General features: G+C 43.6%; 1 protein-coding gene across 1 annotated transcript in view; it reads right to left on the minus strand.

Annotated features, from left to right (window-relative positions):
• LOC8036004 (protein unc-13 homolog B) overlaps window positions 1-24,663 on the minus strand; it is a 281,470-nt gene that overhangs the window by 242,352 nt on the left and 14,455 nt on the right. The window contains exons 2-7 of the mRNA XM_042288825.1: window positions 17,980-18,009; window positions 16,091-16,190; window positions 13,870-13,987; window positions 10,185-10,308; window positions 6,515-6,582; window positions 3,266-3,314 (exon numbers count right to left, since the gene is read on the minus strand). Coding sequence (XP_042144759.1) covers window positions 3,266-3,314; window positions 6,515-6,582; window positions 10,185-10,308; window positions 13,870-13,987; window positions 16,091-16,190; window positions 17,980-18,009 — 489 coding nt within the window. The remainder of the gene's footprint in view (window positions 1-3,265; window positions 3,315-6,514; window positions 6,583-10,184; window positions 10,309-13,869; window positions 13,988-16,090; window positions 16,191-17,979; window positions 18,010-24,663) is intronic.

Raw genomic sequence — 24,663 nt, forward strand, 5'->3', positions numbered from 1 at the left:
GCCGAGGTCGTCCGCTAACGCCGCCTTCTCTCACGTCGACTAAAGTCGTTTACTCATTTTCTCTACCCACAACATCCGCACAATTTAGGACGCTCAGTCCTGCGTTCTCGTCTCGCTTTGAAAATGGCCGTCGTCGGACGCTTCTCTCCGACGCCACCGTCCGCTTGATCTCGTCGGCTAAAGCACGCTGCCCAAAACATGTCTCTGACCGGTGTTACTGTGGAATCTCGTTAATTTGAACACTAAGGGGACCAGGACTTTGCTTGAATTATGCAAAGTTTGAATTACCGGGAGCTTCCTTCCTAGAAACACAAAAGACGGGACCTGCATGTTAGTTTGAATTATTTCCAAGTTTGAATTAACGAGATTCCATAGCATTCCGTCCCGCACACACATCGAAGGCAGTCCCAAATTCCGGTCATTCCAACTCCCAGCTGACGAAACTTCTGGGGAAAGTCGAGCCGGAGAACTCCCTGTGGCGGAACGGGCGTCTGCAACATCCGCCGCCGCCACTGCGATGCTGCCAGGGTCGCAGCCGGCGACGATGCGACGCTTCTACACCTTCGTGGGGCGGAAATCGGGGGATCGCCTTCTAGGGCACATAAACGCGCTGGTTGGGGCGCCTCGTGAACACTCGTACGACGAGACAGCGTGCTGCCGCCATCTAGCCAGCGGCCTTGGAACAATTCCGCTCTGCATATATATATATTTCCCAATTTTGTACGATTGATTCTTTCGTCGTGGGCTTGCAACGAGTTCCGACGACGTTATGAAAAACCATTTCTCGTACATGGTTCGTTGATCTGAAATCGCGAACGCTGCGAAACCTTCGGTCTACCGCAATGTCCCTAAAGATGGCCCGCTCCCTAAAAAGTAGCCGTCGCCAGTTTTATGCATTGTTTTCTATTCACGCAAAAAAACCCAAAGATGGAGCACTCATAAAAATTTAATTGTCCGAGCTACCTTGGCGGTAACAGGACGGCTTTCTTCACCACCAACATTTCGCCAAAAATTCCACTTTCGTCGGGGCCTCCAATGGCGTCACTTGAAACCCCTTGGCAACTATGTTTGGCCAGCCAAGATGGCTTCGATACTAGGCCGATTGGAAAAAAAACCTCGAACGTTGGCTACGACAAAACTGAAACATACAGTCCAGCATATGTATTGCCTAGGAAATGGGGTGTGGTGTCGAGACTACAAGAAAAAGGCAAAATAAAGCAGAGTTGAACGGCATCTGAAATTTTAGTAGCTGTTGTACATTCGCTTATTGGGGTGAGTGACAGTCCTGCGAGGATGTTGTGGAAATCGATCGGCAAGTGTAAAATAACTTTCACATTGCAACAGCAGGTGTGATGACATATGTGAATAGACTGCGAAGAAACCGACTTTCCCATTCCTTAGAGACTTTGCACCCCCAGCCTGGACACAAAATGTTTTTCCTTTTTTTTTGGTCAACCTTTGAAAGTTTGCCCACTGCTTCTTTTCACCCAATTTCTTATCAATTTTAATTGGGCTATCGCCCAGGATATTATGGTAGCTATACGAGAATTGGAAAAGTTTCAGAGCTGCCCGAATAGACGATTCCAGTGAGCCATTTTGTTCACTCATTGTAAGTGGTCACAAACAGTTGAAATGCAATAGATCACACTTAGATGCAAATGTGTGAACCAGAAAGTTTGGTCTTCCGGGGTCATCTCTTAATGCTGCTTCTAAATCTTGTAACAACTAAAGTTGTTTACTAAAGTTCTCTACAAACAATGCCCGCATTTTTCCTCTGCTTAATCTCTTATCAGCTAAAGTTATTTACTAATGTTTTGTGTTTCTTATTACTCATAATATCTGCTTTTACCTCCGCTGAATCGTATCAGCTCAGGTTTTTAATATAATGTCTGCTTTCTTTGGTAATGTGTCTTCTGATAGCATAGATTGTGTCATCTTGTTAGCTAATGTTGTCTACTGGTAGTAGTCATCTGCAAATGGTTCTCCTGAATAGTGCATAAACCAAGGTTGTTTACTAATATTCTCTAGTAAATGTGCCTGCCCTTTTCACGGCTGAGTCAAAATTAACATTGTTTACAAATGTCTGCTTTGTTTGCAAATGTGTCGACTGCCGGTGTTGTCTGCTTTATCTTGTCAACTAATGGTGTCCGATACTCAACTGCCAATGCTTGACTCAAATCTCAACTAAACTTTTACTAATGTTACGGTACAGGTAGTACAGTAAAATCTCATTACTTTACTCAACATTAATTTGAATATTTAGATTACTGTAAACGACTTGATTTTCGTGGGCTTAAATTTTCGGGGGCTTAAATTTTCGCGAATCGGGCCAAAGCTGAAAATTTGAAATTATTCGCGGGTTCTAATTTTCGCGAATCGAGTGTAGCTTCCGTAGCGTTCACATATTGCCCAAATTGTTCGCGGGACGTATTTTTCGCAAATTGTAGGCGATTCGCGAAATTCGCAAAAATTAGGTCCTCGCGAAAATTTAGTCGTTTACAGTATTTTATCCCAGAGCCACGGTGTTACTACATGGCATAGAGCTACACATTAAAGGAATCCCAACATTTCGCTCGCAAATCAGCTCCGCCGCTAGTAACTGCGGCCGTCTGCCGCACCGCTTACCACCACGTGGCACCAGCTGCAGCCCAACTTATAGTTCAGCCATTCCATTTATCCATCCATCGCTTCAAGCTGCGCAGCTACACCTTGTTGCGCTTCAATGAGTTTAGCAATTGAGCTCTGACCGTCCTTTACGCATTTTGTTCTCTAGCTGGCATCAAATTCCGAATTCCGAGTTATGTCACGAGCAGTCCTAGACTATATGCTGTACCACATTGCCGTTTCGTAATGTTGCCATTAGTTTGAGTACCACACCAAAATCCTCTAGAATGTTGGTTTGGTACCTCCTTAAAATTCGAATCAGCAAGCTTTTACTGTATGCGTGACATTTCAGTTTTGGAACTGTTGAGGCCCGAAACAAACTCGGCATGAAACTGATGCCTGCTAGTTCGACCACTCACTGGGCAGCAAAAGGCGGTTGTAGAGCAAACATATGTCATGCCGCTACCACAAACAAGGTGATGGTAACGGTCATACCACAAAAATACTTGAAAGTGAGAAGAGTTGCCGCCCCGCAACCATTTTCCCCTAGTAAACAATTTTAGGAATGTTTTATGCTGCCAATGCTTCAAACAACTTTTAACAAACCCCCGAATGCCTTGGGTCAGTTAATGCTTCACTTAATGTGTCTGTCAAAACTCACAGTTCAGCGTATGGAGTGGCCTCTTCTGCTGTTCCCTGAAGCTTGTGATCTGCAACAGTTCAGACGACACAAAGCATAAAGAACAATGCAGGCACAAGATGTTATGATTCGTTGGCTGTATGTCATAGTACCAAAGCACAGCAGAAATTACCACATTGTAAAAGTACACAAAAAAAGCACCATAAGTTTGGAAAGAATGCCCTCTCCTGGTGAAGAGATAAACAGCAAAGGATACACCCCCATATTTATCGGTGTGGGCACGAAAAGTTACACGAGAGATAGCAATGGACAGATTAGGCCCCGCCATGAACTAGCATGGCCCAGGAAAAAATACATACTGCAAATTTAAGAAGGTCATTACAAGGAATTTCACCAATTGATGCAGAAAATAATTCTCGACGTGTACAAGGACGATTGCAGATTCTTTGTATGCAGAAAACAGCATTCGACAGAGCAGAGACTGGGTATAAGGTGTGGCGCCGGCTACCGGCGTATGCAGCCCATATTCGCATTTGTTCCACTGCCATAGCCGCTACTGCCACTGCTGTCAGCTAGGGGACGCAAGCTGCCACCAATACAATGGGCATGCAATAATGTGCCAGCTCGCTGGCGTGCATGCGGCAGTTTTCTTTTCGTTTCCTTTATTATGACTTTCCATATTTCAGGTTTCCTCATAGTATAAAACTATTATAAACTTTGGAAACTTGTGGTTTTAGCAGTTTTTTTTTTTTTTTCGTCCACTCAAATTAAGTGTTGATTGCTACAATGCAACTGCAGTAAAGTAGTGTCTATACATTACGTACGCGTGTCCAGACATAGATTTTCCCTAAATAAACCAGTTTAGATCCCCGGCACATTAACTGCTGGTTGGGTGTGAGGCAGCCGGAGGGGGTCCCATCATGCAGTTACATGGATTTCAAGGGGTGTGTAACGTTTGTGTTTTTGCTATGCATATAATTAATTAGCCACAAAAATGTCATCGGCAATCTTTTAGGCTGGGCGCTCATTCAGAATCTTGACAGTAAGGTATAAAGAAGCTAGTAGACGTCGGGCTTATCTCAAACCAAATCCGCAAAATTTACTTGGATGTTTATGCTTGCTGACGTCTGCTTCCTATGAGCCACAGTGTTCATCGAAGGTCTATGTCAAGGGTTAGTGTTACCTTGCTAAATTTCGAGGCATTGGTGAAAAATAAAAATTAAATCACTAGATTCGGACACCAGACCCAGGTGCAGCCTGCCCCTACTGCTGTGTTCTGCTCCGATTCAGAGGTGGCGCCACATGTTGCGCTTGGAAAATGCCGTCACGACAACAGTCAATAAAACTGAAGATGATCTTTGTGCATAATCAACTTCAGTCTAAAATTAAAGATACGTGTCCATTAATGTTAAAGCTGGACTTAAAAAAACAACCGCATCTCCACGTGGTGAATGATGCTGATTGGGGCAAATCTCTGGTGGTGCTTGTCTGCGTAGACGGTGAACCGCAGCATGCCGAGCCTTTCGTTCGTTTTCATTCACGTCAGAAAGAGAATGTGTGGTATGGAACGTGGTTATATACGCATTCGAGCATTTGACCACAGCGTAACATGGATGAAAACGAACGAAAGGCTCGGCATGCTGTGGCTCAGCGTCTACGCAGACAGGCACCACCAAAGCTTCGCCCCAATCAACATCATTCACCACGTGGAGATGCATTTTTTTTTTTTTTTTGCCCTACACGAGCACGTGAGCTTACGAGCAGGAGCACGTGCACCGGACGGACATATGGACATGGCTAGTCCCTAATGAGCTTTGCCCCTAAAAAATGAAAGACGTTTACAACTCTCTGTAGAGCCGAATTAGAGCGCAGCTCTTGAGGAAGAGAAGGGACGGTACGGAGGAGAGGGTATGCGCCTCCTCCCCCCTCCTCCCCTCCCCTCCTCTTCTCCTGCTATTCTTCCATTTAACGGGAAATTTTCACTACATTTCCCACTAAATTTAGCTGGGAAGTATTTCCGCTAAATATAGCGGGGAAATGTTTCCGCTAAATATAGCGGGGAAAGTTTTCCGCTAAATTTACCGGAAATTTTCCGGCTAAATTTAGTGGGCAAATATTTTCGCTATATTTAGCGGGGAAATTTTACCACTAAATTCAGCGGGAAAATTTTTGTTCAATTTAATGGGAAAGTTTTTCACTAAATTTAACAAAGAAATTTTGCCGCTAAATGAAGGAAGAATTTTTCCGCTATATTTAGCGGAAATAAGTCTCCGCTAAATTTAACAAAAATTTTTCCACTAAATTTAGCGTGGAATTTTCCTGCTATATTTAGTGGGGAAATTTTTTTCGCTATATTTAGCAGGAAAATTTCAGCACTATATTCAGCGGGGAAATTTTGTTAAACGTAGTGGAAAATTTTCCCACTGAATTTAGCAGGGAAGTTTTTCTGCTAAATTTAGCGGGAAATCTTTTTACGCCGATTTTAACGGGGAAATTTTTCCGCTTAATTTTGCAGGGACCTTTTTCCACTAAATTTAGCGGAAAAAATTTCCCTCCTCCACCTCCTCCTCCTTTTCTTTCTCCACCATTGTGACGTCATTATGGGAAACGTCCCATAATGCAACGCGCAGTTACACCGATGGCGACGCCACTCAAGCCGGAAACAAGCGCCTAAAAGCTGCGCTCTAAAAAAAAAAAAAAATAAACAGCAATTTGCTACTAGCATTTCTCCAACCTGTATGTCTGTATGTCTGTATAGTGTATATCTGTGCTGCAATCTCCTCAAAGCGAGTCTATGCCTAGGCACACCAAGTAGACCACGCGTGACATAACTAGACAGATCTGATTTCAATTACCTGTGATGCTACCTCCTGGCGAGAACACTCTAAATGAGGGTCTGCCGTCCGAATCCAGGACTGGCATTCGAATATCCGATTAATTCATTCCCATTTTTAGCGCAACAATGCAACATCTCGAGATTTCCCAAGCTCAAATCGACCGCTACACCTTTAATAGGAGTTTTCAGCCCATTACGCGCTGGTGATGATTTTTCAGCTCTGAGCGCCTAAATGTCAATGATACCTTATATAGTCTGTTGCAACGTAAGCCCTGCAGCTGAAGCTTTACAGCTCTGATGAAGGTTTTCTACATTCAAGAGCACTTTAGCATCTCGTGAGCCCGCGCTGGAGGCCGAACTTCTCTTTCAAATCTTATGTTACAGCAAAATACAAATTGCAAAGTTGCAGTCCGTTTTGATTTCTTGCCCCTCACCTCTTGATCCATGATGCTGTTGAGCATTTCAAGCTTCTCTTGTAACTCTGGCGTGTCATCTTGGAGATCTGCGACACACAGAAAGAAAAGAGGACGACATCAGCTGCGTCGATGACAGACGACGACGATCGGTGACACAAAGATGATGCAATGTCTTTTTTTTTTTTGCACGTCATTGCACGCATTGCCGCAGGCCTTCGTCGAACGGGCAACTTGCCTTTCGGCAGTGCCGCGGCTCTCCTGAGCTAAAAGAAATATCACTGTTGCTATACTCTAAAACGCAAAGGATGTATGACAGTTATCTTGTTCTTAACACCCCTATCATTTCTTCATAATTAAAGACAAGCATAGAGTCATTATTTGCACACTCTACCGACTATATACTGTAAACGATTTAATTTTCGCGGGTTCTAATTTTCACGAATCAAGTGTAGCTTTTGAGCGTTCACATATCGCCCGAATTGTTCGTGGGACGTAATTTTCGCGAATTGAGGGCGATTTGCGAAATTGGCGAAAAGTAGGTCTTTGCGAAAATTGAGTCCTTTACAGTATACAGAATTGCTAGCATCGCCACTGGGCACGCTAGCAATGGGGCTAGCATGACCAAAGGCCATGCTAGCAATAGTGCATTTCTCTGCTAGTGCATACACATCGACCTTCAGGCCTTGCTAAGGAGTGAGCACGGTTGCCAAACTGTAGTGCCCCTGCGGAGGGGCACTACAGTTTGGCACTGTGGGTGGCCCACGCACAGCACCCACAGTGGCCAAACAAAATTTTAAACTGCTGTTCCAAATGTGTATGGGACGCACTTAGACTCAACTACAGCAGCCCTTTCATCAGGCATATTTATAAGCAGAAAAAAAAAAAAAGAAGTATCTCGAAAAGCAAAAAATAAAAAAAAAACACAGGTGTTAACTCGCTACTAATTTTTCTCGTGTAATGTATACTCACTGAATGTACCCAGCTAGAGTAGTCAAAAGCTCTAGAAACGTTCAGCACCCGGGAAGAAATCGGCTTTCAGAATGGAGACACAGCAATATCGAACTGGGCGCGCGCAAGGCTGGCAGAGCTTGCTCCACAGTAGGCAAAAAGGTCGGCAATTTTCTTTTCCAAATTACATTAGGGACTACAATACGGTAATCACTAACACAAACGAACACGGAAACAAGCTTACGAATGTAGCCACAGCTGTTTGAAGTAAATCTGTAAAAATTCCAGATACGTCTTTCCTTTTTTTCTTCGCACCAAGGCAGTCGACACCAGTCAATCCAGCAACTTGATTCGCTGGATCTACTTCCATGGCTAATGTTACAGACTGCAGCCCTCTTAGGACATTCAGCGACAGTGATGTAATGTATTCATCGACAATCCTTGAGAAGTAACTAAAATGAATCTCGGGTGTCATTCCACACTTTCAGGGTGACACATGCAAATTTCAAGATGCCACATGCCTTGAAATTTGCCGAGGTGAAACCGACCCCCAAGGTGTACCCGTGAAAAAACGATGCCACCCTATGCATTAATGGGTCCGTAACTCGGAAATTAAGATAATTCAAGCTCCCAACATGGATCTGTCTGACAAGTACTGTAAATGACTCAATTTTCGCAAGGACCTACCGTACAAACCGAAATATAAGTCAAATTTATTTTTGAAAATGGACCTGAAAAAGTTGACCCTCGTCTATATAATGGTCATCAGCGGAAAACAAAAATGAATCTCGCAACACGGGTGGCTGAAGCCGCCATCTTGTTTTCCTTTGCAATCACCTAGCACTCGTCCACTTGTCGCGACAGTCACGATTCACTTTCACTTTAACTTGTACTCCTTGTTTCGTTACATCTACCGTTGCCGCTCCCAGAGTGATAATGAGCAGGAGTAGAAGACAGTCCACAGTAGCCTTCAAGAAGGCAATTGCCTATGCAGAGATTTACGGGAATCTTGGAGCGCAGCGAGAGTTCAGTGTATCAGAGAAGAGCATACGCTACCGGTGAGGCCAGAGACAAAAACTGGCAGCGTGCAGCAAGGCGAAGAAAACTTCATTTCGTGGAAGGACTGCGGTGTACCCCGAATTGGAAACAAAGGTGGCAAATTTCATACGGAATCTACACACCAGACCTGTGACGTCGGAGTGCATCCGTACGAAAGCCGTCGAGGTCGCTCATGCCTCCGGGCTCTCAAGGGTGCAATTCAAAGGGACGGCATCGTCCCTTTGAATTGCGTCAGTGAACTCGTCGTCGAACGAAGGTTCTGAAGAATCTGAGTAGTAACGCTGGCGCACTTCCTGTTTTATTGCGTGCGAAGCAAATAAATATGCCATGTTTTCTCGCCCTTCCGTATGCTTCGCCAAATTCGTTACCAAATTACCAAGGTAAGGTTGCACTTTCTTGCCATAAAAACTTTTTTTCGCTTTTTGCAACTTGCAACGGTTCGACCTATATTCCAGTTTATACGGTAATTTTCGCGAATTTCACGAAACGCCTACCATTCGTGAAAAATAGGTCCCACGAACAATTCCGGTAAAATGTTAACACGTTGGAATCAATATTGATATCCCACTACGACGCGAAAATTAGAACCTGCAAATTATTCCAAAACTTCAGCTTTTCCTAAAATTGCGAAATATTGAGCGTGCGAAAAATAAGTCGTTTACAGTATATATAAGCCTATGATGCTAGACACTTGTTACTGGGCATGCATTGTGTAGTTCACGCCACCTCTGAAGAGTTTGAAGAATTTGCGGAGCAAAAACAATGCGAAATCCATCTGAAGGGCCCCCATAGAGCTGTGGGTCGGTATAGTTTCACTTCACCACAAAAAACATACTAGTGCACTGTGAATGCATAGTCTTGAAGCCTTACGAAGCACAGTAAGCACCACCATGATAATAGTGAATGACTCGGGTGGAGGCAGCTCAAATGTGCAGCCGAAACAAAATTCCTGAACAAATACCACAACGATCAGTTGTCAAGCGATTTTCGTGTTCTCTTCCACCTCCGTTTGTGCAGTTCACGCCATACGCCTTGTAACTGCACAACTTGCCACTGACAGATGTTAAAAAATGTTCTGTGTGCTAACAAAAAAAAGCGTGCTTCATTTGAGGACAGCCTAATACGCTCGAGCAGCCGTCCCCGCATCACACCACGAAAGCAGCCACGAAGGGCCTTGCTCGGTAAGAGAAATTTGTTTACAACCCCTGCAACAGTGAGCAGCAATGGAATGACCTCAAAAAACTTGTTGTCATCTCACAATTTGCATCTAAAAAGCGGGAAACCATAACACAATCCAATGCGAAATAAACACAGATCACAAAAAGAACGCTTTCTTATTGTTTTCTTTGTCTATTCTACCTTTCGATTTTTAGACAGTTCTGACGTTTTGCCGGCCCCGCGAGATCCAAGTAAACCGAGTTGTACAGTACTACATGATTGCAAGCATGGCAACCTGGCTAGCATTTCAAGGGTTCAAGCATGAGTTGTAACTAGTATGCGTGAATGTAACTTTGGCAAGCTTGCCGATGCACATGCTTGCCCATGAGCGAAGACATGACGGCAGCCAGGATGCGCCGCTTACAATTTCGTACGCTCAAAGGGCTGCGAAAGACACAAAGTCGACACTTTGGGCACTTTTTGAGCCTCAATTACAAACCGGAAAGAGAAAGTGAGCACTGACCGTAGGGTAGTTCGAAGTGCGCCTCGATGAGAATGCTGTGTCCGGTCGGGTTCTTGGTCCCGCGGACTTCTCCGTCAGCCAGGATGAGCTCAGAGTCCAGGGAAAGCCACTCCCCCTCCCCCACCTGGGAATTCCCGCAGAAACAAATGACCGTCAAAAAGCACCCGAGAAAAGAGAGAGAGAGCATGCCAACTGACGCAAGCCTAAAGTCTCGAGCCGGGCGACACAAAACTGCCCGTTTTCTGTTTCTCCCTCTGTCTGTCCAAATGCAAAATGATTAAACGGTAGACCTGTGTGTATGGTTGATTTTGAGATTCGAGCAAATTCGAAGCAAATATCGGTTTTGGCCGAATGATTTCTAATCGAATAGTTTCTCCAGGCCTTTCACTACAGTGCACCACGCTTAAATAAACTTCAGCTGAACTCGTGAAAGTCGTTCCCAAACTTCCACTAGTCCACTTCTAAGCTCAGTTAATTTTAACGTAACTATTCACGAATAAAAGCATTTGAACAACAAATTTCTCGCAGCTATCCTAATCGAGGGGATTTAAGTATCTGCTTGCTATATGCAAATATTCTTCAATTTAAAATCTGACTTAAGAAAAAAAAAATAGCTCAAATGATGAATGCGGGTTGTCAAGACATTGCTGCCCAACATATGCTCTTGCATAACCACGGTGGGTTAGCCCCATTGAGTGTGCTTCTCATCGAGCACCTGTGCACAGCAGGGAAGCAATACCTGCGGAGCCCGTGAGCTCCACGGGTGTTGCTTCCCCGCAGCGCACAAGTGCTCGGTGAGAAGCAAACTCGACGGGTTAACCCGACGCGATCAACACTTCAAAATGTACGAATATTGCAGTTAATTTCAAAGCAAATATTGAATATTATATTTTCTAAGCTACTACTCATAAACTTTGATATTTGCACAACACTATTATATAGAAACTAAAGATATGCAGAGGTCCACCGTTCTATCTGTTGTCCTTCTGTGCAGTTCTTTCATTTGCATCCACCTGCTAACCAACATGCTTAACACTAAGCAAATTGTTTATCCTCTTTTCATGCTATCCGCTGGCTGGACTTGTTAGCACCAAAAGCATGTATGAAGGGATAAGTACTTTCAGGCCTTTTATCGTTTGCTTAAAACTTGACATATATACTCAGAGAACACCTGTGCTGTGTGTTACATTAACGACAAAATCAAACTGAAAATCACTTTAAGTCTGTGTGTCACTTGACCTAAGAGTACAATTCCTGTTAATGAATCTTATGTATCTAATGCAACCTTGTAATGCCAGTTTCATATAATGCTCCTTAAGGACTGTTAAAGGTTAAATAGACAAACAAACCAACTTTATTGTCCCTTTAAAGAAAAATGAATTCCCCTAGGCCATGGAAAACAATGTAGAGCACAGCAATATGTAACACTTTTTAAGATTGTACTTCATTGTTGTCTTCCTTTATGCTACATCAGATAGCAGAGGCCTGACTGGCATTCTCAAGATTCTGTACTTTTTTTATTTCTTTTATTGTGTGCTATATTAATGCTGGTTTTAACAGTGACCCATTATAGTGCTGCAGTGGCATAGCCGGGGGGGGGGCCTTATGGGGCGTTAGCACCCCTCCCCCCCCCCCCCCCCCCCCCCAAAACCCCTCCCCCCACACCCCAAGTCATGGACATCCAAGCCACCTCAGCCCACCCTCAAAAAAATTTCTGGATATGCCACTGTAGTGCTGTTACAATGCTTGGCATGTGCTAGTAAAGTTTGTGGCTTTTGCTAGCATATGGTGCCAGCTTGTTTTTGTTTACAATTTTATAGTCAGTCATGTATATATTATCTCATACACCTAATTTTTTTCTGCTGAAATGTAAGGCAGCAAAGCCTCTGACAGGCCTTTGTATTTGCCACTTGAAAACATCAGAAAAACAAATTAAGAATAAAACTAGTAGGCAGAGGGAGGGAGTCAAGCCCTAGGCACAGAGAGTACCCCCCCCCCCCTTCCCCTTCCAGACACTACGCTGCAACACTCAACTTGGCTTTCTGCCATGCCTGCAGTCCCAAAGAGTTTCAATAACATGTAATTTTAGGGCTCTGCAAAGAGTGGTTCGAATCGAACAGCCCTGCATCGTTCACAGCCTCAACAGTGTACGGAAAAGTCAAGACGGTCGATTTTTTCAACAGTGCAGAAGCTAGGGTTGACGTTGCACTATTCGGTTCGGATCACTATTCGCACACCCTACATAATTTGTCAAGGAGTTCAAGGAACAGGACCTGAACTTTGTATCCCAGTCCTACCATATTTTTCGGACTATGAGTCGCACCTTTGCATAAGTGGCACTTCCTTATATTCAGCCGTTTTCGCAGAAAAGTTGATATGCGGAGCGCAAGTTCGTCTGCTTCTTACGCAGGGGTTATTCTGACGTCAGAATGTCGAGCTCAGATTGGCTCCGATTTGGAGGACAGTGGGTAGACCTCAGTGCTAGCTGCCTTGAAGTCTACCCACCTTTGTATAAGTCGCACCTCTTTGCACAGTTCACGCAAGAAATTTTTTCTTTTTAAGCGCGTCGGTATAACGAAATCGGAGTTTTGCACAATCGGCAAGTTCACACATACCGTTTGACACGTAACAAATTTGACCTTCCTACTCACAAGAAATGCCCATAGCACGGCGCTGTCTGGTGGGGGCAATCGAGTGTTTTGCAGCAAAACGTAAAACGTGGAAAATGAAAAAGTAGTCGGCTTTATTCGAGTGTACACATGCCGAGCAGACGAATAACATGCCAGACACTCGTGAACCAAGCTTTGGGCCACTAGGCCTAGCCTAGGCTAAGTCACGGAGACGATGCAAGCATCGATGCGCAGGCAGATAGATAAATCTCTATACACTTCTTTCGGCACTGCTAAAAGATTGGCTAGCCGCAATCGTCCCTCCTACATGTAGCAACATGGCTGGAGCATAGCAGATGAAAAAAACTGCTCACCCAACGGAAGCGAGAAAATTTTCTGCAACGCGTGTATACCAGCCCACTTAATTTTCAGTGTTACCGGACTGAAGCAAAAGGATACGGAACCATGGCTGAATTAGGCAACACCGATAACATGCTGTAAAGCTTTGTTCTCACTGCCTTGCCTGTCAACAGTGAGCCGCTTCGGGGCAACCGTCAAATTCCTCGCTTTCCGAGTCAGTTATGAAAAATGCACAAGGGTGAGGCGACACCAGTGCCTCTGGAAAGGGCGACACCACCTACGGCTACGTAGTTACAGTGCTCTACGAAAGAAGGCGAGCGAAGCATAAAAACATGGTGTTGCACCGTGAAATTGTTTGAAAGAACCCGCATCATAAGTCGCATTGTTGCACAAGACGCACCAAGAAAAATGTTTGATGAAAAACCACGACTTATACACCAGGGAATACGGTAGTCTGTGCCAAAAGTTATTACCAACGGAGCTTAGGGTGAATTAGAGAGCAAAAAAGAGGAAAAGAAAATTGTTCCCTCAAGTGTGGCTCGTAGTAGAAGAGGAGGAAAAAGAAAATCAGTTGTTGGTCTAGCAATGTGAATGGTCTTTTTCTTTATGTGTATGTTTTTTCTAGTTCAGCTGGCCTTCAGTGAGTTTAGGGGGCTGTTGTAGCTCATATTGTCCACGACAGTAGATCCGGGGGGTGTGGGTGGTGCCAAACTGACCTCTGTCGAGTACTGTATGCCCATGAGTGGCAGCCACTGGCATCCCACCAGCTTGTCCCAAAGCATGCCCTTGTTCCACACCTCAATCACCAGGCCTGTGTCCATGCGGTTGGTTTCGCTGCACAACAGAAGGACACCACAACACGAAATCAATCGTCTGAGACAAAGTCCTCACACTGTCTCTACGGGCGTCAGTGGGTCTCCCATGGCTTACAGGGTTGTCCATTTGAACATGTACCATATTTTATGCACTATAATCCACATGCTTAAAAGATTAAATTTTATGCGGGATGGACTATCTCCAGATGTGGGCAATACACGAATTTATCTTTCAATATCGTTCGTTATGACGAGGCATGACGAATTCTGTGAACGACAGATTATGTTAATGATGATTTCTGTATGATACAAGCTTTTTTTGTACGTTAATAGAGCGGCCATTTTTCAAGGTACGCTGTGTAGGAGAATTTTTTAAATGAAGAGCAGGCGTCAGATGCAGACTTTTCACCAAGTGTGGAGAGTGCTTTGGGAGGGGACCATCTATGAAAAAAAAAGTTCTTTTTAAACAAAAATTTTACTCTGTGGACTATAGCCCATAAAGTGCAGTAGTTAATAGGGAGGCTCAAGTGAGGGTGGGTGCAACTGCTAGATCGGGGATCACGGGACATGGACGCCATTTAATTGCTAAATTTTGCTGGGGGTCTATGGGGCAAAGGGTCGTTTTATTTCCTAACTCAGGTCATAAGAGCCAATTAAGGTGCTTGAATAATTTACACAAGGTATAAATGATTACGTTTCCATAGCCACCAGTTTTGTTGCGATAAGCTAAGTATTTTTTTAACGCGAAAAATGGTAAATTCCGCCATCTTGAACGTTGCTGCTTGTCTGGCAACCCTGCTTTCTCCTCTCGACGTTTGCAATTCTCGGAGCGAGAAGGAAGCGAGGAAGGCTACGCCAAGGCGTTCGTTGCTTGCAATGGGAGGCGAGAGGAGGAAAGGTGCATGGAGCAACAGAGTTGCAACAGAGCTGGCGCCTGCTCTCCTGCAGGCAACATTGGCGCATATCCTTTCTCGAATCCTCTCCCTCAGGCGCCGCCATTAAATTGCAAAAGCTCTCCAGGTTTTGAGTTGCGCCCACCCTCACTTGAGCCTCCCTAGCAGTTAAAGAAGAGCGAACTGCCCCCTCGTGGTCATCTGTCATAGCTATGTCTGGCAACTACCCAGAAGTTACGTGAAATGCCTGCAAAGAGTATGGGCCCCAGCCCTTAAAAGGGCAGTGCAGCGATTTTTATGTTGAAAGAATTGACCGTTAACATTTTTTATATTGTTTATGCAAGCCCAAGTGACCAAAAAACGTGTCGCCTTTACCCGAAAAACTGCTATTCTGCTGCGTAATTGCAAAGCAAAAAACAAATTATTTGCCCATCTGCCGCCGCCTGTCGCGGTTACGGGAACTAAAATGACAGCGTCTCTGGGGGATACGCGGAAGTCAACAAAACCTGTCCTCCTCAGCTGCTACCTCCGCTGTCAGCTCCGTGGCGAACCGTCCTTTGTGTCAATCGCTCGCCGCGACCTTTAACGATGCTAAGCCTTTAAAAGTCGATAATCGTGGAGGAGGCGGCTGGTCTCTGAAGAGAGGACTCAAGGAGAAACTACGTGAACCCCCAGAGTACGTCACTCGAAAGTCGACGTGGAGAATTGAGAGGCACTTTGACCTTCGATTTGTTTTATTCTTTTTTAAATAAGAACTAGCGCTCGCAAGAAAATATGGTTTTCTGCTTTTCGTTCCATAGGTGACGCAGATTAATTTCCGCAGTGAATTGGCCAAAGTCTGAAAATTGTTGCACAGCCCCTTTAAGTTTAGAGCCTTCCCCACAAAAAGCCTGCGCCGAATTGTGGGCAACTGAAGCGGGATTCGAACTCGCCAAATGGGATCCGTTGGCTTGTGCACTGCTTTAAAGTAGCCAAGGCAGCTAAAATGCCTCGGCGATTTCAGGTCTTCCCTGTAGCTGACCCCTTGGGATACTTGGCCTCCTTCCTTTCTGTAGCGGCGACAAAAGGAATGTTCTCCATGATCCAGTCGGCTTGTCTAGTGGAGCCCCAAAGTTCGGAGGCTTTGCTGCAGTGCCCAGTGTTTCATGCAAAGGCCTCATCAGGTGTCAACCTTGTGGCCAGAGCGTTGAAAGCAAAGGAGGAAAAGAACAAAAGTGTCACAAGCTCACAAGATGAAGTCCTGCTCCCAGCTTGGGTTGGTGCCCTTGACTGCGACGGTGGTAGACTTGACATTCTGGAGCTTCAGGTTCACATAGCTGTTGAATTGCCCTGCAAGACCAGAAATACACCACACCACAACCTCAACTACAGCATGCCCACGGCTACAACGAAAAGTACCGCAGCGAATGCTCGCAAGCAGGTTCATTTTTCTGCAAAACCTCTACTTAGAATCTAAAGCGGGGTAGGCCAAGAGTCAACTGCTGCTATTTATGAAATATTAGGTGACAGGACACCAATGGTGCAGTGGTTAGCATAATCACACTGCTCCCAGAGCTTGCAGGTTAGAAGCCCCTGATGGAGATACTTTTTTGCACAATGATGCACTTCAACACGAGTTGGTGATGTCATAAACTGTCAGTTTTATGATATCTCCAACTGAACAATGGGAGCGACTCTTCGCAACTATGCATTGAAGGTTTCTTTAAATCAAAGTTGTGTTTTATTCCTTCTCTTGAAACTAATATACCATATGCTTTAGATGACCTACAACTTAGAAGATATTTTGTGCACTATGACATGACTGCCAGTGACTATGAAAAAAAAGTTAAGAAAGCGCCTAAACACCTGATTCTTGCACAATGGCTTTTGTACAGCAACAGGTCAAATTTTGAGGCACAAATATTCCTGCCGGGTAGCTGGGCCGGTGCAAATGGTGTTTCAGTAAACATCTCGGCAAGCACAAAAACTAGCGCTCTGCGAATATCCAAATTTTTTAATAGTAGTTTCGAATAATTTGCTATTCGATATTCGCTTCGAGATGAACTGCAATATGCACACTTTTCCAAGTGTTGATCGCGGCGGGTGAGCTCCGTTGAGTGCGCTTCTCACCAAGCACCTTTGCCCACTGAGGGGAAGCAATACACACGAAGCTTGCGGGCTCTGCAGGTATTGCTTCCCCGCAGTGCACAGAAGCTCAGTGAGAAGCGGACTCAACGGGGCTCACGGCCGCGATTGTGCAAAAGTATATGTAACGCAGCAATGCCTAAACAACCCTCGTTCATCATTCACACTTTTCTTTTTGTCAAATTTTAAACTGAAGAAAAACTTGCATATAGCAAGCAAATTTATAAATCCCATTCATTGGAATAGCTGCGACAAATTTGATGTTTACACGTCACAGTCATAAAGATAGCTATAGTAAATTAACTGAGCTTCGAAGGGGACAAGTATTAGGTAGGAAACAACCTTTACGAGTTCAGCTGAATTTTCGTTTAAGCATGGCACACGGCAGTGAAGGCCTTGGAGAGACTATGTGATATTCGATTTGAAAATATTCAACCAAAACCACTATTTGCTTTGAATTCACTTGAAACTCAAAATCTACTATTTGCACATTCCTAATAAATACTGATTGTCAGCTAGAGTCCCTCTAACATTTCAGGTGCGCATCCCGAGAATACCAAAAAAAAACAATGTGGCTAAGACCACACTTTATGGCACAAGCTGCGATAGACGATTCAAGAATTCATCAGTGTCAAACCTTTGCTAATGTTCATTATTTTGCACGCACTGGCTCAAAAGTATAGCAACATCACAGTGATCTTCAAAATCAAAGTCACTTAGTCAGCTTCCCAGTGGCTGAAAAAAAGAGCAGAGGACCTTTCCCCCACACCTTTGCCCTCCGCACTCCTTGTAATGTGAACAGGCGCGAGAAGGAAAAGTGGAGAGGAGCGTCGGCTCACAAGCTCCATCTGTGGCTCCAACAAATGGCATCTCGCAATACAAACTTAGCACTCATTTGCGAGATTACACCCAGGAAGTTTCAACAAAATGTTTTCCGAGCATGCAGTGTCCCTTTGAGAGGCGTTTACAGGGAAACCGCCTGAAGCGATCTTACCTGTCGTCCCGGTGAACCTGGCTCCCCTCACTGCAAAGACACAAACGAAGAACAAATGTTACTACCTCTTGTACGTATAAAAAAAAAGAAAAAGGTATACTCTGCTGCAGGTTAAGGACAGCAGGATAAGTGCCTCCCGCAAAGGCGTCCACCCTTCCCACTTTAGTGGGGCGAATGCTAAAGAGGAAGCGATAGAGAAGGCAGGTCCACTCTCTTCCCCAGCGTTTGCTCTGCTAAAGTGAAAGAATGGAGGGCTTGAAGGGAGGAACTTGTCCTGGTTTTATTTAAATTGGCTTGAAAATTATTTTTTTTAATTACTCTTACAATTGTAATGGAATTTGCAGGGGATATTGAGGGTCACATAAAGGGTTACTGTGCAAATTTCGACCTTCCTAGGGAAACATTTTTAGGAGCTAGGCATTTATTTGTGCATGAAGCTCCCAGCACTGTTCCCTAAGAAAACTATGGAATGCAAATTAAGCCAATGAACTGCAATTTTAATACTTGAATATAAAGTAAGGAGTGTAGGACTTCAGGCTATCTAGTTGATATTATTACACAGTAAATATTTATAAAAGAAAAACTACCCCCATAAATGAGGAGCCCTTTTCTTTGCATACCGATCTGTCAATACATCACTTTTCTTCGTTAGGACTTTACCTCAATATCAAATAAATTGGATCCCCCAGTAAATTTCAATTCATAAACGTCTGGAACAAGGCATAGGAATCCTTGTACCGTCGGGCGAAAGATTCCTTCGTAAGAAGTTTGTAGCAAAAAGTGAAGCCGAGAAAAATGGATTCAAACATTGAGACCCTTTACTTTATTAATTTCTCACAATCTGTGTCCTCTAAAAGGCCCCAGCAAAGTAGGTCTGTCCTTCAGCTGCCCGGTTGTTTTGTCTCTTGAGGATTGCTTGCAGCATCCTTTGTTTGTGGGCCACTATGCCATGTGTGTTCTACTATGTTGCCATAGTTGCGATGTGCCTTCTGCTTTGCTTTAGGATTGCATATCCTTGTCAAAGTGTTGCATCTTGTGACTCCCAGGCTCCATCCCAGTCTCGAAAAGATCCCTTTCAAAGCCCTTAGGACCAAGTAGAACTCGAGCACTGCGAGTAGAACTGACGTTTCGACCGTTCTTCGAGACACAAAGTCTGTCTTAAAACACCACCTCTAGTCCAGAGCACTGAATGACTCATTCGCATTCCGAATCTTCATTTTGGAGCATCAATTGCAATTTCCCTAAACCAGGCAGGGTTGTGCAGCTGTGGCTTCCACACTGCCTCCAGTGATGCAGGCTGATAGGGATGGCACCAAGAATCTTTTCTTTAGAGGGAGGCCTCATAGTGGGAGTCCTCATCAGTAGAGTAAGAATGAAGGAGGCTGCTAAACACACTTTTCTGCATCGCTTGAACTTTTGGGGCACGCACCTTTAGTGCATATGCATAATTGTTTGTTAACTTTTTTATGACCATGCAGATCAACTTGCACCATCCACCTAGCCCTCTTTTTTCTTTTTCTTTTTTTTTTTTTTTTTTTTAGGGTCTTTGATTAGGGATTTATTCATACATAGAGCACAAAGACGTTGGTGTTTGAAAACAGCCCATAATAGTTGGCTGATAGCTCACCGGAATGGCTCCAAAACGTGGCGCGCAGCTGTTTTGTTGAAAATATTTTGTATTGACATAAATGTTCAGTACACTTTCAAAATTTTCTGAACGGGTGCATTACTAGTTTATAAAACCCAAAAAGTAAATTTGAAAACTGCATTTTTTTTTTTATATTTAAAAATTTACGCTAGTGCCCCCCTTGCAACAGAGTATAGAATTGATAACTGCTTAATTGGTTCCACTTGGTGCCCACAAACTAAGCTTTAAAATGTATGTAAGGAACAGCTACATAGCCAGAAACATTTCCAAACAAGTTTCAGTTGACATTCAAACTTTTTTCTAGATTGTTAAAAATTAAATGTCGGATAAGGGGCCCTAGGATTAATGAAAAAAAGTGTATAATACAAATAATTAGACCTACAATGACAAATTCGTTGATTTTTTAGGCCACATCGGTCTATCCAGATGCTGGTGATTATTTGACAATGTTCATCACAAAGCCAACTGAACAAGCTTCCTTTAGCTTGTTCCCAACACAAGTGTTGCTTGCTAAAAATATTTAAAAGAGGCTACATAGAAAGGTGGTTTGACCACTCTATCACTACAGCTGGTGGGAATGTTACAATAAAAAAAAGATTCTTCATCAAAAATTATGAAAATTTTTACTTTAAAAAGATAGCAAATGATGAACCATTCTAAAAAAGTTGATTGTGCACAATGTGGGAATACTTACAAGAAACACTTTCAGTTGCATCCCTGACACAAATTTAAATGAGCCATTGCCTCAAAAGATTAGAAGGGGTCAAAGTGTTGATAATGGCAACATATGTTGCCATAGAAATATTGTAATATGCAACATCCTTATGAACATCAGCAGATTTTAAAATTTATAGCAACAGCACTGTGATGCTACAGCAAAATGCCATTGCTAACAACACAAAAAGAGATAGGCAATGACCCAGAGAACCAAGAGAGCTGTTATCTGGAAGCTCAGCATTCCTAAAAAAAAGAGCAAATACTTCCACGTGGGTGTTTTCCCGGAGCTGCTGTCGTCATCTCCGGAATCAAATATGAGGAAGCGTGAGATCTGAACAGCTGCGGTCTTTCAAAACACAATAGACCGACAACCTGACATTATCATCTCTTGAAGATCAAAGGTCAAACAATTGAAACCGAGCTTTTTGTGTCTCCATACACCTATCGGGATCCCGCTTTGAGCATTTCTGAACATGAAAATAGACACGAATCACAATAAATATGACAATAGAGTAGTCAACAAAAATTTATGTGAAAACAACTACAAAAACAACTGCAAATAGGAAAACCGCTGAAAGACTGCATATCTTATCAATAACATATTATTGATGGGGGGTACTAAGCGTATGGGGTACAAGGATGAGTGGTACAAGGCATTGAATAACTGGAAACAAAAACAAGAACAAAAACACTTGGTAACACAGGGGAAGAATTCTGCAGAAAAACATACATGCTAGATCAGGGTACATGTACATGTGAACGAAACCTCGGATTGAGCTACAAACTTAAACAGTTCTATAACAATCAATTATATGCTCAAATCCCAGTGACAAAGGCATGTACAAAACATCGGTAATGCAATGGCAATGTTCAAAGTAATTGTCTTGGGCTCTAATGAATCCCACTGATGCCACTTAATCTGTTCAAAATTACTTAGCCCGTTTTATTAACTCTAATTATTACCGTCTTGCTAGCACGCCACTAATGAAGTCTAATGCTGGTATTCCTGAACTAACGTTACAAAGAAAGATTGTGTGTCTCTCTTTTTCATAAATTATTTTTTCAAAACCCTGTGCTAAAACAGGAACTCCTTTTACAGCCTTCATACCTTTCATCCTGGGTTGATCACCAATACAAAGTTGGCATACCTCATTGCAGCACTAACGTCTCTTTTTATTCTTTCTTGCCAAAAACTTGTTCAGAGTGCAACCACCCTCCCCCATACATCGACACAATTGAACATGTTTCTGCTTTCAAGGCAGTCACAATAGACCGATCTCACCAGGAGTTGTGCCACGCAACCACTGCCGCGGTGCATTCTGGTACCTGTAATTCTCCCCAGTGTTCCGGCTGCGTCAATGCACGTTGTACGCCCGGTGTTTGAGAATTTTAGGGTTAGCACGAGACTTTTAGCCGGGTATTTATTCATGTTTTTCAATTGGTGGCTTCACCTGTCGTATGCCATGGAGCTAACACAACAGCGCCAGGCAAAAAGGCCTCGGATATTATGCCTTCCCAAAAGAAGGAAGCATGGCAAAGAAAGGTAAACAGAGCCGGACAGAGCGGCAGAAAAAATAGTGTTTTACGATTTGTTTTGCGATTTGCTTCATAATTTATATCCATTCCATTGCACGTCAGCTAGCTGACGTGCAATCACGGCCTCTGGAAAGCAGTGTGGAGGTTTTATTTGAGATAGACTAACGAGAATGAATGCTCAGAGAGATTCCAGCAAACGGAACACTTCGGCACGCTCTATGTCTCGTGCCCTGTAATTTTACGCATTTTAGCTAAAATGCGTAAAATTACAGGGCACGAGACATAGAGCGTGCCGAAGTGTTCCGTATGCTGGAATCCCTCTGAGCATTCACTCTCGTTATTCTATCTCAAATAGGACCTCCGCACTGCTTTCCAGAGGCCGTTTTTAATTCAATTCTCGCTAGATATATTTTGGTGGTTATAACTGTTATTGTGACGACATGTTTCAAGCACATCTGTGCTTCAAAACAGAAGAATCACTAAAAAAAGAGCAGCGATTCCCAATATACATCACTTGAAATAAAACAACTTTTTTCAAAAGCAGCCTTCATTTTTTTTTTTTTTTTTTCTTCGTACAAACACGAAAACACCACATAACCCAATTTAGAAGTGCAAAGTTTACTGCCATAAATGTAACAAATGAACCTCATCCATTTTGTGGTGGTCCATTAGGCTGACGTTACTGATCCATTCTGCATTAACACCAACCAAGACCGCAGAAAAAAGCTTCTTCCATGGGGCGATTTTTACGTTCGGAGCTTGCGCAAATAAAAATAAAACCGAATACACAGGCTGTCAACCAGAATGAAACACCTTTTAGAGAACTATCGCTCACCGAAAAAAAAAAACGTTATGCAGAAGACTGAGCACTACCAAGCTCAGTTTTTTACTAAAACATTTTATGCTGTTTCGCGGGTCTACACCGAGCCGATGGTCCCTCCAATTTTCTTGTTCTTTGCCATTACACTAAATGTTCACTTGTTTCCAAGTTAATTGAGACGTCCGAGCAGCCAGAATACTCGAATAGTGGCATCGTTGTTGTTTTTTTTCCCGCGGCCACAGTGGGACCATTGCGTTAACAGCAGTGGGCTCATGCGTTTACGAAGACGAAGAAGCAGAAGACAAAGCGATTCTAAAGCGATAAGACGACTCGAACTGCTTTTCTGCGCTTGCTGACAAACTAAGGCATCACAAACAACACAATCTTATGAAGTACAGACAGGCAAGAGAACCACGCTGATAACAGGGCGTGCCAAAAGATAATCTATGATGATGTATGCGCAGCCCTGCGTAGCCGGGAAGCCGGAAAAGGATGACTACAAGTAGCATGGTGGCGGCACCACTTCCGGAATGCGCGCGCCTGCGCAGTTCACTTGGTAACATTGGTCTATTGCAGGGGTGGCCAGGCTGGCCTGATTTAAGAGCCGCAAACAAAACCACGGAACTTCTAAGAGCCGCGGGGGAGGGGGGGGGGGGAACTTAACTTTTGTTTGAGAGTCTGACTGTACGCATGGGGGCACAAGGCTGTACGACTGCACGTATGGGACTACAAGGCTCTCGAACTGCAAGCTGCAGTGTGCTTTATTCTGAAATATTTTCTTTTTTTTTTTGGGGGGGAAACGCGGAAAGGGGCGAAAGGGGGGGGGGGGGGGGGTGTTTCCTTGCGAGGGATCCGCGAGCCGCACTTCGACCAGCAAAGAGCTGCATGCGGCTCGCGAGCCGCGGTTTGGCCACCCCTGGTCTATTGATTGCTTTTAGAACTCTGCAATTAGTTGATTTCACTTTTTCTTTTGTTTTGTTGTTGTTGTCTATTTTTTGTACTGTGAATTGATCATTTGTACTTTGTAAACCCATTGTACCCAGCCCCTCTGTAATGCCCGATGGGACCTGAGGGTAACCAACTAAATAAATAAATAAATATGGGCAGCTTTGTTTCCTCAGCTTTCACCATACCTACATAGTAAATGAAGCTATTATTAGTGCTATTTATTAATAAAAGTGTTGGAGGAGGCTTCCTCTGATCACACTGCATGGAACAAACGAAAAGTTTCTTTAGAGGAAATCTTGACAATACATTTATGAAAATTTCATATTTCCCTGGGATGGAAGCTCTGTTTTCCTGATAAAGTTGAACCTCCATTTAACGGAGTCACCAGGACCCGCTAATTATTTCGTTAAATCAAAAACTTCGTAAAATCAAGAAAGGGGAGACCTCGCGCATAGGCTACGCGGGGAATCCAAATTTGTTTTTTAAATCGGGAAATTTTTAATATTGGGTTTTGGTAAATCGAGGTTCAACTGTATTACGCAGAGGGTTTTGATCACTACTTGTACCTCAAAGCGAACTAATGACAAGGCAATTAAAACCCGTTATTGAAGAAGAGGACAGACCTCGCACAAACGGACCTCATGTTTTTTTTTTTCTAATTGTCTCACACCGACACCAATAAGCCTGTAGCCCTGCTGGTTTACCAATGAAGTCAAGTATAGGTAGAACTGTTTTTGCTTTTCATTTTAATTCTTTCAAGCAAACAGGCAAACAAAAACTTAACTGAGCATGTGACATACTGTCACGTGCCTATGGATTGAAATGCATTGGAAGCAGTCTTGGTCAGTAACTATTTACTAGTAACGCGTTACCGGTAACTAGCTACTTTTTTTTGGTAACTTTTACCCCTAACGCGTCACTCTTTAATGCTGGTAACTTGTAACTGTAACACTGTTACGTTTTTATTGGATAACTGTAACTGTTTAGGCCGTTACAGTTGCTTTCTTTCACTAAA

This window comes from Ixodes scapularis, unplaced genomic scaffold (assembly GCF_016920785.2).
Source record: "Ixodes scapularis isolate PalLabHiFi unplaced genomic scaffold, ASM1692078v2 PGA_scaffold11__112_contigs__length_91849675, whole genome shotgun sequence".
In the NCBI taxonomy this organism is placed as follows: domain Eukaryota; kingdom Metazoa; phylum Arthropoda; class Arachnida; order Ixodida; family Ixodidae; genus Ixodes; species Ixodes scapularis.